The sequence below is a fragment of the Raphanus sativus genome, chromosome 1, assembly GCF_000801105.2.
Source record: "Raphanus sativus cultivar WK10039 chromosome 1, ASM80110v3, whole genome shotgun sequence".
Taxonomy (NCBI): Eukaryota; Viridiplantae; Streptophyta; class Magnoliopsida; order Brassicales; family Brassicaceae; genus Raphanus; species Raphanus sativus.
In genome coordinates, this window is record NC_079511.1 from 21,010,709 (window position 1) to 21,023,374 (window position 12,666).

General features: G+C 38.3%; 2 protein-coding genes, 1 long non-coding RNA gene and 1 pseudogene across 15 annotated transcripts; 2 read left to right on the forward strand and 2 right to left on the reverse strand.

Annotated features, from left to right (window-relative positions):
- Window positions 1–374: 374 nt before the first annotated feature.
- Window positions 375–3,384, forward strand: LOC108852548 (beta carbonic anhydrase 3). Its single transcript, XM_018626054.2, has 9 exons — window positions 375–1,049; window positions 1,210–1,274; window positions 1,449–1,592; window positions 1,946–1,994; window positions 2,243–2,359; window positions 2,452–2,505; window positions 2,680–2,768; window positions 2,880–2,985; window positions 3,073–3,384. The coding sequence occupies exons 2-9, from the start codon at window positions 1,222–1,224 to the stop codon at window positions 3,238–3,240; spliced, it is 780 nt and encodes a 259-aa protein (XP_018481556.1). The 5' UTR covers window positions 375–1,049; window positions 1,210–1,221; the 3' UTR covers window positions 3,241–3,384.
- A 615-nt stretch (window positions 3,385–3,999) lies between these two features.
- On the reverse strand, window positions 4,000–7,222 carry LOC108841146 (uncharacterized). 13 transcript variants are annotated; one of them, XR_001948060.2, is made up of 10 exons: window positions 6,887–7,221; window positions 6,636–6,775; window positions 6,399–6,482; window positions 5,952–6,293; window positions 5,789–5,853; window positions 5,477–5,680; window positions 5,271–5,384; window positions 4,918–5,165; window positions 4,603–4,850; window positions 4,000–4,525 (listed from the first exon to the last, which is right to left on the reverse strand). It is a non-coding gene; the product is annotated as an uncharacterized LOC108841146 (long non-coding RNA). The 13 variants fall into 13 exon arrangements; XR_001948062.2 differs by having other exon boundaries at window positions 4,000–4,351; window positions 4,429–4,525; window positions 6,636–7,221; XR_008934928.1 differs by having other exon boundaries at window positions 5,271–5,378; window positions 6,636–7,222.
- Window positions 7,223–7,551: 329 nt separating this feature from the next.
- Window positions 7,552–8,084, reverse strand: LOC108860166 (pectinesterase inhibitor 1-like; annotated as a pseudogene).
- Window positions 8,085–11,760: 3,676 nt separating this feature from the next.
- Window positions 11,761–12,186, forward strand: LOC108847831 (secreted RxLR effector protein 161-like). Its single transcript, XM_018621182.2, has one exon. The coding sequence runs from the start codon at window positions 11,761–11,763 to the stop codon at window positions 12,184–12,186; it is 426 nt and encodes a 141-aa protein (XP_018476684.2).
- The last annotated feature ends 480 nt before the right edge of the window (window positions 12,187–12,666 follow it).

The window sequence follows — 12,666 nt, forward strand, 5'->3', positions numbered from 1 at the left end:
ATTCTTCAGGTCGGTTTGGAATAGTCTTATTGGGCCAGGTATATTCGAACCGGCTCTTATCAGATTCAATTTTTTTGAATAGAAGAGTTTTGGATCCATACATGCATATACCTGCAGAGTTTCGGTTCAGATTTTTTGGTGTTGGTCCTGTTCGGATTTTCGAGTCTGAATGAAACACCTAAACCTATCTCCACATGTTTGATACTAATTTTTGCATGAGATTTTCAACTTGTGCTTGGATCCACAGACGAAAAACATCCTAAGCAATAAGTAATGCTAATTTGTAGACTAAATGTATGCATCTTATAAATAAAGATTCTATATTTTTGTTGACTAATCTATAATCAATATTTTCAGATTATATATACACAAAATATCATGAAAATAATGATTTTAAAAGAATAAATAATCAACTCTTTTAATTTAAAAATAAATATCATTTCAAACTCTTAAAATATAAAATCGCGCGAAGCGCGGATTAACCCCTAGTATTCTGTATTTTGGTTGACGGATCTATAATCAGATTTCAATAATTTGCCTAATCTTGGTAGCCGTCTCCACTGTTTGATCTGTTTTCGGTCTTAATTGGTCTCCTAACAGTGTAGCATCTATATTCCTACGTAATTCGAGGTTTATTTAGAATCATTGACGAAAATAGCAAATAACTGAAATCAAAATCATGATCTCTACAGAACATGGAGACAGAAGAATATTTGAAAGATTCACCATTGGTGTCTGTTTCTTCTTTTCCTTCAAAGACCAAAATATTCCAACTTGGAGGGTGTTTTCGTTTCCTGCATGCAAAACGTTTTGTATAATCTTTAAAACTTTCAAATTTGCTTTAACGAAAAGTATTTAAATAACAACTCCTCTCTTTTTAAAATAGACAAGTTAAGCATATATTTTTTCCGCGTAATAAAAAGTGACTGATCTCCGGCTATAAATAGCGGAGTAGAGAGCATCTCAGAACATATCAAGTAAAATTTGTATTTATTTTCAAGTATCATCGCTCTCTGATCAATACACTGTTTTTGAAATCACCTCCCAAGGTCCTTCTACAAACTATCATCAAAAACTCTTTGACTTGACTTTTCCAAAGCAAAGGAATTATATCAATGAATATTTATATTTCGAACGCATTAACGCCTGTATTTGGTAAAGTTTTACAATTTTCTTTTCAAAATTATTTATTTGTTTTTTTTGTTCTAGGAACGAAAAGAAATGTCGACAGAGTCTTATGAAGATACCCTTGAAAGACTAGGAGAGCTTCTCAGGTACACACTTACTTTCGCAAAGCAACTGAGACATCTTGGACTTTGCGGGTTGTGGAATGATCGAAACCATAGATCACTGCCCCCAGATACTATACCTTGACCCATTATTCTTAGGGTAGAGATAAAAGTCTGTCATCTAAGTTGTGTGATTTGAAAAGGTGAATTAATGTGCAGTTGTAAATCGGATCTCGGGAAAGTGGCGGCCGCAAAGATTGAGAAGTTATTTGGTGAGCTAGAGGAACAAAAATCCAACAAGTCATCAGATGCCGTAGAAAGAATCCGATCCGGATTTATCCATTTCAAGACACACAAATATTTGTACGTTTTATTCCGAATTCCCTATACGGATCCGTCCATTTTAAACACATTCCAAATTCAAAAAAGACAAACAATTTAGCTCGTAATGTTCCAAGTCTTTCTACAACAATGGTTTATAGTGGTTTAATTTGACCGGTTTGACTAACTGAACCATTTTATACTACTTTTTCCCTGCACATAATAACTAGTTTCACTCTGTGACAAAAAAAAAACTAGTTTCACTTATTATTTTAATCTAGTTACCTGCAAAAGGGTATAAGACTGGAAAATAGGTTCTTTTAGTATAGATATTCTTAAATGTGTATTTGTTAAATAAAGCTGCTCATTATATGGTTGGATTCATCAATATCCAGGAAGAAGCCTTCGTTGTACAATGCACTTGCCAAGAGCCAGAGCCCCAAGGTTTTGATTTTGCCAATCTCTTTTATTCTTTTGTTTTCCCTCGTTTGGTGGTTTCCGTTTCTTGCTTCACTTTCCTCTAATTAGCCAAAAGGCTATGAAATAGAAGAAATGATTAGACCAGTGAAGATAATGGTAACTTCATGGGAAAGCTGCTAAACGCCATTAAAAAAATACAAACCCTAACATTAGTAAGGAGGGTTAACACTGCTTGATATATATTATTTTACACGTGTAATATTGTTTTGCAGTTTCTGGTGTTTGCTTGTTCGGATTCTCGAGTTAGCCCATCTCACATCTTGAACTTTCAACCTGGGGAAGCATTTGAAATTAGAAACATTGCAAACATGGTTCCAGTTTTTGACAAGGTTTTTTCATGTCATTTCAATTATCTTCACACCAACATCACAAGTCGTTATTAGTGGTTGAATAATACAAGCTTTTCTTTGGAAACTTGCAGACACAACACTCTGGTACTGGTGCGGCTATGGAATATCCAATTACAGAACTCAACGTACGTAATAATTAAGAGAAATTAATGGTCATGTTCGATAGAATTGCTTCTTAAATATATTTTATTGTCTTGCTCCTTTGATCGTACATGGTCGTCTATAAGATGCTTAGTGAAAACCTGATGTGACCTAGTTTTGACCCTAAGAGATATAATGTAATGTTTTATCATTATCAGGTGGAAAACATTCTGGTGATTGGTCACAGCCGTTGTGGTGGAATAGAGGCACTCATGTCTATTAAAGATGATGCAGCTCCCCATAAGAGGTAACCAATCTCAAACCGCTAATTTAATCAAATATATTCTAAGTACATGATATGAGACGGTTCCTTAGGCGATTGGTTCACTAACTTCATTTAAATTCTTTGAAATGGCAGCGTCTTCATAGAAAACTGGGTCAAGATCGGTACATCGGCAAAGAACAAGATTAAGCAAGAGTATGGAGACCTGAGCTTCCAAGAACAGTGCACCCATTGTGAAAAGGTATGTATAAGAAATAAAAATACACAATATTTTCCTCTGTTTCCTGTCTGGGTTGGGTTTGCAACTGAGATTTCTTTGGGCTTTAAGGAAGCGGTGAACGTTACATTGGGGAATCTGTTGTCTTACCCATTCGTGAGAGAAAGAGTGGAGAAGGGTAAGCTCGCCCTAAGAGGGGCTCACTATGATTTCGTTAAGGGAACGTTTGAACTTTGGGAACTCGACGTCAAGATCACCCCTGCCTTTGCCTTTTCTTAATATAATTCCTAACCCTACTTACATTTATTTTATGTTGCTTCCAAGTGTGTTCTTACCATGTAATTGCTTCTGTTTCTTGTTTATGTCTATTGTTTATGTTTATGTGTGAAAAGAAATGAATAAGCTATAAAAAGCATTATTTTAGTTTCCGGCTTCATTTGAGTTTATAACTCCAGTTGCACACACTCTACAACGAGTTATTATCCGATGAATCAATCAACAATCATCAACTCTACCACTTAGATTACAAATGAAAAACACCTGAAATAAAAAAAAAGATATTGAGAGCTTTATTTTTTGAAAAGTTTTTAAGACAATAAAGAAAAGTTGTTCTTTAACCTTTGTGTTTCTAAAGATTTGTATTGATATTAGTGTTTAAGTTAAAGATTCTATCTTGGCGATAATAAAAAAATCACGTAAGCAAGATAACAGACATGAATAGAGCTCACCATGCACAAAGACTTTGGATCTGCATCTATCCAATTTCCGATGATGACATCGACAAACAACACAGTTTGGTCAATAAGAATGAAGGTTTTGCTACGTGTTCATGAATTTTTGGAAGCAATCGAACATGGTTCGGATGATCAAAAGAAAAACAATGTGGAGAAAACTCTTTTATTCCAATCCATTCGTGAGAACTATATTTTCCAAGTGAGAGAATAAACCACATTAAAAGAGATATGAGAGGCCATTAAGTCATGATACCTTTGAGATGATCGTGTATAAGAGGAAAAACTTCAGACGTTGATGTCAGAGTTTGATAGGTTGAAGATAAATGATAATGATTCGGTCAATGATTTTTCGGGAAATACATCAGGTTTATCATACAAGACAGCCTCGTTGAGAGAAAATGTAAAAAATCCAAAAATGAAGAAATTCTTGATCGGACTCCCGAGATACAAGTTTATCCAGATCATATCATCTCTTGAGCCCCAACACCTAAAAAGCTTGTATCCTAGACCTAGCCTATCAACTCCCAAAAGCCAGAACCAAGCCTTTTAAATTCCTTAATTACATTACAAAGCATCCGAGTTTCGCTCAGGTTGTTTATGACGGTTGGTTGCGTGCTGGAAGTGAGAGTCAAAGCCTTGCCCATTTGTGCTGGAAGCTGAAATTGATAAAGAGTGACTTAAAACATCTAAATAGAGAGAATTTTTCTAAAATTCAAGAGAGAGTTTCTGAAACTTATTGTTTGCTTCAACTTGTGCATGTACAAGCTCTCCAAAACCCTACCCCAGCCACATTCCAAGCAGAGAGAGATTTGCACCAGAAATGGTTATTCCTAATAGACATTGAAGAATGCTATTTCAGAAAGAAGTCTCGGATAAACTGGTTAACATAAGGGGACATGAACACTACCTTCTTTCATCGGATGTGTCAGGTTCGAGCTAACTACAATGCCATAAGGAGCTTTATGACGTGCACTGGTGATTGGATTACAGACCCGCTTGCTATAAGTGATCACGCCGTCACTCACTTCCAGTCTGTGCTTGGACCCCCACCTTACTGCTTGTTTGGGATTTTCACCCCTGCTAGCTGGTTCATGGAGACTTGTAGCTACCGATGCTCTGCTCAGATTGCTCAACAGATGAGAGCTATGCCAACCCCTAAGGAGATCAAACGAACTATGTTTAAATTAGACCCCATTAAAGCTCCAAGGCCTGATGGTCTTACCTCGGGATTTTTCAAGGCAGCTTGGAGTGTCTTGGGGATGAAGTCGTGAACTCCATAACTAACTTCTTTTCCTCTGCGTTCCTGCCCTCTTCTCTAAATGCTACCATTCTGTCGCTGGTTCCGAAATTCTCAGGAGCTTCTCAGATCACTCAGTTTCGCCCCATATACTGCCTCAATACTCTATATAAAGTCATCTCTCGCATCTTGGTTAAGCGTCTGAAACTCTGCTTGCCTTACCTGATTCTCCCCTGTCAAACAGTGTTCGTTAAAGATAGGCTGCTAGTGGAAAACACGGTTCTTGCAAGTGAATTGATAAATGGCTATCACAAGAACAAGAAGCCTAAGAAGATTACCATTAAGGTAGACATTGCAAAGGCGTTTGACACCCTCTTGTGGGAGTTTATGTTTGCTACTCTTGATGCCTTGCAGATTCCCGACCAGTTTGTTGCTTGGCTGAAGGCCTGTATCTGCACAACAAGTTTTATGGTGGGTTATAATGGTACTGTCAACGGCTATTTCAAAGGATCAAGAGGACTAAGACAAGGGGACCCTCTCTCACCTTACTTATTTGTTATAGCAATGAACTATCTCTCCCATCTTCTTAACAGGGCCGCGGTGGAGAATAAGCTCAAATATCACTCTCAGTGCAAGTCCACAAAGCTCACCTATCTCTCCTTTGCAGACGATCTTCTGATTTTCATTGATGGCTCTCTGGAATCAGTGCAACAGGTTCTCTCAGTGCTTCGAGAGTTTGAACTTCGGTCTGGGTTGAAAGTTAGCATGGAGAAAAGCAGTTTCTTTGCATTTGGTCTAGAAGATCAAGAGCTCCAAACTATTCAAGCAAGTACGGGAATGTGAATGGGGACTTTACCTGTCAGATATCTTGGAGTACTGCTGAACTCTAGGAAAATGAACCTCACTAACTGCGAGCCACTACTGCAACAAATAAAAGCAAGGTTCCCTTCCTGGTCAGTAAAAACTCTATCATTTGTGGGAAGACATTTGCTAATAAAAACTGTGATATCGGGTATTACCACATTCTAGTGCTCCTCCTTTATTTTACCGAAGGCGTGTATAGGCAAGGATAACTCTATGTGTAGTGTGTTTCTTTGGAAAGAAGATGTGAGAGCAGGAACACAGAGAGAGTCTCTTGGGATGTTGTCACCAAACCGAAATGTCAAGGAGGCTTAGGAGTTAAAAACCTATCTGTCTAAAATAGGGCTTGCTGTCTGCGATTGATCTGGTTACTTTTCTTCAGGAGTGGTTCTGTTTGGGTTGCTTGGTTCAAGGAGGTTGTTCTCAAAGGCTCGCTTAGCAACTACTGGACAACGAAGTCTAACCCCTCCTTCTCTTGGCTGGCCAATAAACTCTTAAAGCTGCGATCAATAGTTTATCCCATTATCAATATGAGAGTTCAAAGTGGCCAATCAGCACGGTTTTGGTTTGATAATTGGACCCCCTTCGAGAGTTTAAATGTGTACCTTAATGGTCCTCTATCAGGATTGGGTATCCGGCTAAAGAAACTGTGTCCTCTATCTGCATAAATGGAAAATGGCAGCTTCCCCCTGCAAGATCAGAAGCACAACTTCAACTACAAGGCTACCTCACTACTGTGGAGCTATATGGAGAAAATGACTACTATGAGTGGGAGATGAATAGAAAAATTGCTGAGAAATACTCAACAAGCGAAGTCTATACATAGCTCAGTGTAGATGCACCTCAGGTTCGGTGGGAAACTTTGATCTGGATTAAGAGAGGGATACTGAGGCACTGCTTTCATGCTTGGTTAGTAATTCAGGATCAGCTATCTACTCGCGATCGACTGATACGATGGGGTCTCCAAACTGATCATCTTTGTCTGCTTTGTAACAATCAAAGCGAATCTCGTAACCATCTCTTCCAGGAATGTGATTATAGTTATGATCTATGGACCTCAATTGCAGGGAGGTTACATGCAACCGAGGTGTACCTGGGATGAAACGCTGACCCAGCTCATGTCCCTTCCTGCTTCAAACTCTCAAACTGCTCTTGCTCTCCTCGCCTGGCAGGCGATGATCTATGCGCTGTGGATTGAAAGGAACTCGAGGCTCCACTCCAACACATTCAAGTCGGTGGATACTCTCTTTGTCACTCTGGATAGACAGATTAGGAACAAGACACATAGTTTCAGACATGCAAACCCTCGATCCTCATCTCAGATGCTTCAAAACTAGCTGCGATTTGCTTGATTTCACTCGTGAATTGGAAGGGGATTTTGCTAACTAAACCAGTCACGGGGTCTCTTTAGGTTTCAACTAGGTTCTCTAACTATGGGTTTCTGTTATGATGTTATGTAATGGGCAAGGCCCGCTAACTATAGGCTATGGGCTTATAACTCTTTTTCTTTTTTTTTAGCTATTTAATATGAAAGCTTTTTTTCAAAAATAAAAATCTTCACTGATATAATCTGTGTGCGTGTGAACGAAATGATGAGAAAATTCATTAACAAAAGAAAAAAAAAGCATCGAAATGAAAAACCGTGAGTTTCCTTTGTTTTAGAATTGGGTATAATAATGTAACTGCCCTCTACTAACAATTCAATTTAATCATTGTAAACGTGGTTGCAAATTCTTAGCCAAAAAACATGCTTGTAAATTAAGATCTATGTGGTAACATGTAAGAGGTAACAAGAGCAATACAATTTTTTTTATCAATTCTATTACTGTTATTGAAAACAGAAGCATCTATAGATCTAAATCTCTACACATCATCTAGACATGTATCAGCTCCATCCAATGCAGCAGAATTAATTTCATGTTCATCCCCGCACCATCACCAGAATCTAAATTCTCAAAAGCTTCCTTGAGGTTTCCAATCGTGCTCTTGTATTCATCTATGCATGATCTATAAGCTAACTTTGATTGTGGGTCAACTCGTCCATCGATAATATATTGGAGTCTTTTGAGTGTTTGTGTGACTATTGCTTGTGTTGCATCAAGTGTGGTTTTTGCCAAGGCTTAAAGTTTATGAGATGCGAATTTTAAATTTAGGAAGTTAAGACAGAAAGAATCCAAAGTTTTGTCACAGATTGTGCTCATCTCTGAACTAGTGATTGCGTACGAGGAACTGAGGAACATAAGCAACATGAGAGAATACAAGAATGCAGTGCTTCTTAGATTCACAACCATTCTTTAGTTTCTCTGCTTTTTGCGTTTTTCAAGTTTATGGTAAAAAACAATATCTGAAACAATTGAATATTTATATAGAGAAATTATCGTCCAACGCATTAGTCAAAACATAATCAAGGATAGTTGTTGATTTGAGCAATGCAAAAATGTTTGTCATTGTTAAAAGAACTACAAATCAACACAGTAATAACACAATATCTCTCCAAGGATTGACACCTAAGCATTTCAAAAGCCTGTGAGAGTGTCATGTCAATTAATGAAAAAAGTTTGAAAAACCAATCAAAACGTTATATACTTCCATGTCAATATACAACTAAGAAATTGTTTTTCATCTCTATTGTGTTTACAGCTTTGCTCTTTGTTCATTGTTCATATCAACCATGGAAAATCACTCGACACATGTGTGAGGTTTTGAAAAAACAGAGTGATAATCAGATGGGCTCTCTCTCTCTGTTTCTAAAGAATAACGAGTCTCCAGTGTTGCCCTGGTCTTTAGGAGATTCTCACGTTTATTGAGTCAATAAAAATTTCCTAGTTTATATGAAACTACATCTATTTGTTGAGCTTATTTCGATTATTGTTGTTATCTGATTTTTCTACTTAAGCTTTTTAATGCTCTTTGACGGCAATAAGAAGAAACAGTTTCAATATTATATTCTTGATATTTGTTTCTTACAAGTAGTATCTGAGTTTGTATACTAATCTATTGCCAGCCAGAGTTAGAGAAAACACAATGAGTGAAAAGGAGTCATCGTTGAGCATACCGAAGTTTGATGGGGATTATGAGCATTTGGGCTATGCTCATGGAGAAATTGTTGAGATCCAAGGAGTTGTGGGATATCATTGAAACTAGAGTAGTGACGATGGAGAGGAATATGATACTAATGGGGCAGCAGCGGACTGAGCTTGCCGAGCAGAAGCTGAAGGATGGAAAATAAATAATTATTTATTTGCTTCCATTAACAAAATATCCTGAAGACTATTCCGAAGATGGAGAGTTCGAGAGATATCTGGGAGTTCATGAAGGAAAAGTATCAAGGGAACAAGCGTGTTCAGAGTGCTCAGGAGAAATTTCGAGATACTTGAAATGAGGGAAGGTGATACAGTTATGGACTACTTTGGAAGAGTAATGGTCGTGGCTGACGACATGAGAAATCTTGGAAAAGATATGCCGTATGACAAAGTAGTAGAGAAGGTACTACGTACGCTGGTTAAGAAGTTCACGTATGTGGTCTCTGCCATAAAAGAGTCGAACGATATCAAGGAGCTTAAAGTGGATGAATTTCAAAGTTCTTTGCTTGTTCATGAGCAGAATCTCAGTAAGCATGAAGGTGAAGAACATGATTTGAAGATGCAGGGTGAGAGAGATTGAAGTGGACAATTTCAAGGCAGAGGAGGATTCTATTAACGCCGTGGAAGAAGAGGATACAAAGGAGGTAGAGGTGGACGTGGTAATGGAAGTTTCAGCCGAAGTAACATAGAGTGCTTCAAGTCTCATAAAATGGGTCACTTTAAGAATGAATGTTCAGTTTCAAGGACGAGGAGAATCCTATTAAAGCCGTGAAAGAAGAGGATACATAGAAGGTGGAGGTGGATGTGGTAATAAAAATTCCAACCAAAGCAACATAGAGTGCTTCAAGTGTCATAAGATGAGTCACTTTAAGAATGAATGTCCAATCTGGGAGAGAGGAGCCAATTACGCTAAGTTAGAGGAAGATGTGTTGCTGATGGCACATATAGCGGAAGAAACAGAAAACATGTGGTACCTAGACTCATGCTGCAGTAATCACATGTGTGGGACAAAGTGGTGGTTTTCTGAATTCGATGGAAGCTTTCGCCAACAAGTGAAGTTAGGAGACAACATAAGGATGCAAGTTGAAGGAAATGGGATCTTGATGATGGAGATAATCAGGACTACACAAGTAATATCATCTCTTTACTTTGTGCTAGGACTGCGAAACAACTTATTGACCGTTGGGCAGTTGCAACAAATGGGTCTAAAGATCGTGATAGAAGATTACGAGTGCAGAATCTGGCACAAAGAGCAGAAACGTGTGATCATGCAATCAAAGATGTTTATCAACAGGATGTTTGTGATCTGAGCAATCATCAGAGGACCAAGATATGGTTTGGAGGCGAATCAAGTCAGTGATGAAACCAATGAAGAAATCTGGAATAAGAGATTTGGACACTTGAGTCTCAACAGTTTGGCAACTCTTGTGGACAAAGAGATAGTTATTGGCTTGCCAAAGATCACGACAACAGGAGAGGTATGTGAAATATGCATGAAAGGAAGGAAGATCAGAGCCAATACTTAACTGCAGCTCTACACTGGTAAGATGGAGCAAGCACTAACCGGTGGTGGACCATCTAAGGGTATTTGGTTGTACGGAATATGCACGTATACCATATGAGAGAAGAACGAATCTAGATGAGAAGAGCATTCCTTGTGTTATGTTTGAAGTAAGCAAGGAGTCTAAGGCGTATACTATATGATAAATCATGTACACAAGAGGATTATAATAAGTAAAGATGTGCAGTTTGATGAAGCTAGAAGTTGGGATCGGGAAGAGAAGATTGAGGACACAATAATGTTGGAGGATGCAGGAGATACATAAAACGTTAGGGAGTCTGGAGGAATGCATGTCTCTCAAGATACCAATGTTACTGATGAGGAAGGAGAAGAGGAAGTAACAAACGATGAAGTAGGAGTTGAGAATACATAAGAGCAGTCTGGTGCGAGTAGGAGTGCAATCAGAACTGGAAAAATGTGCAAAAACCATCATGGATGAAGGAATATGTGTGTGAGGGACTCAGCATGATAGTAGAGCAAGAAGAAGATGAGATTATGGCTCTGGTGGTTGCGGTTGAAGATCCAGAAACCTTTGAAAAATCCGCAAAGTATGAGAAGTGGAGGAAGGCTATAGAGGCTGAGATGAAAGCGATCAATGATAATAACACATGGGAGTTAGTAGATGTGCCAGAAGGTGTTATAGTAATTGGAGTCAAGTGGGGTTTACAAGACAAAACTCAACGAGAAGTAGACAATTTCAATGCAAGTCTAGTGGCGAAGGGATATCACCAAACATATGGAGTCGATTTTTATGAAGTTTTTGCAACTGTTGATAAGTGGGATACCATCAAGCTCATTCTCGGTTTTGCTGCACAAGAAGGATGGGTGGTTCTACAACTTGAGGTTAAAAGTGCCTTCTTACAAGGGGATTTAAGTGAGGACGTATTTGTGGAGCAACCGAAGGGCTTCCATTTCGAAGTAGCAGGAGAAAGTGAGAAGGTTTACAAGCTGCAAAAGGCTCTTTATGGACTTAGACATGCGATAAGGGTTTGTTATAGTAGAATAGAGAGCTATTTCCAAGAGAGGGGTTCAAGAAGTGCTATTGTGAGCATAAACTCTTCACCAAAGGAGAGAAAGAGGGAGTCTTGATATTGGCCTGTATGTAGAAGATCCTATTTATACAAGCAATTTCACAACAATGCTTGAAGACTTCACAAGCGCAATAGAGAAAGAATTTGCCATGACAGACCTTGGCAAGATGAAGTACTTTTTGGAAGTGGAAGTAACTTAGAATGAGAAGGGATCTTCATATGTCATGAAAAGTATGTTGAGAAGACTTTGAAGAAATATGGCACGGAGAACTGCAACTCAGTTAGAAATCCCATGGTTACAGGAACCAAATTGAGCAAAGTGGGAAATGGGACTAGTGTGGATCCTACATCCTTCAAACAGCTAGTTGGGAGCTTAAGATACTTGACAGCAACCAGACCAGACCTTATCTACTTAGTCAACATGGTCAGCCGGTTTATGGAGAGTCCAGGAGAACCGCATTTGGCAGCTGCTAAACGTAACCTAAGGTATGTTAAGGGAACAAGTGATTTTGGGATTCAGTATAGAAGAAGTAGAAACGCTGGTTTGGTAAGATATGTCGATAGCAATTACGCAGAAGATGAAGATTATAGGAAGAGTACAACTGGCTATGCATTTATGCTTAGAGGTGGTGCGGTTTCTTGGGATTCAAAGAAGCAGCCAATTGTTACTATGTCAACTATAGAAGCTGAGTATGTAGATGCAGTATATGGAGCATGAAAAATCTCAGACATAATAACGAAAGCGGAAAAACTTGACGTGTTTGAAGCTTCGAGGAATGTTAGGAATTGGTCAGTTAGAAGTTTAAACTGAAATAAGGAATTCTAGTTTAAAGGATTGAGGTATAATGAGTCTCCAGAGTTGTCCTAGTCTTTAGGAGATTTTCACGTTTATTTTATGAGTTTATTGAGTCAATAACAAGTTCCTAGTTTATAGGAAACTACCTCTATCTGTTGAGCTTATTTCGATTTTGATTGCTATTTGATTTTGCTGTTTAAGCTTTGTATTGATCTTTGACGTCAATACAAGAAACAGTTTCAGTATTCTATTCTTGATCTTTCTTTCTTACAATTTCACCGCTACTACCTTCTAACACAGAAGATTTGTCTTCTTCGATGCACAGATCGATTCGAGCCGAGAATTGAATCGTGGGATGTGTTTTAATTCTGAAGGTAAAGTTTCAAAAAAGAGATTAAACCA

Bases quoted from the DNA above. Each gene is read 5' to 3' on its own strand.
- LOC108852548 (XM_018626054.2), top strand. From the start codon at position 1,222: ATGTCGACAGAGTCTTATGAAGATACCCTTGAAAGACTAGGAGAGCTT. The intron at 1,995-2,242 runs GTTTTGATTTTG...ATTGTTTTGCAG, and splicing joins CCAAGAGCCAGAGCCCCAAG to TTTCTGGTGTTTGCTTGTTC. The intron at 2,769-2,879 runs GTAACCAATCTC...TTGAAATGGCAG, and splicing joins GATGCAGCTCCCCATAAGAG to CGTCTTCATAGAAAACTGGG.
- LOC108847831 (XM_018621182.2), top strand. From the start codon at position 11,761: ATGGTTACAGGAACCAAATTGAGCAAAGTGGGAAATGGGACTAGTGTG.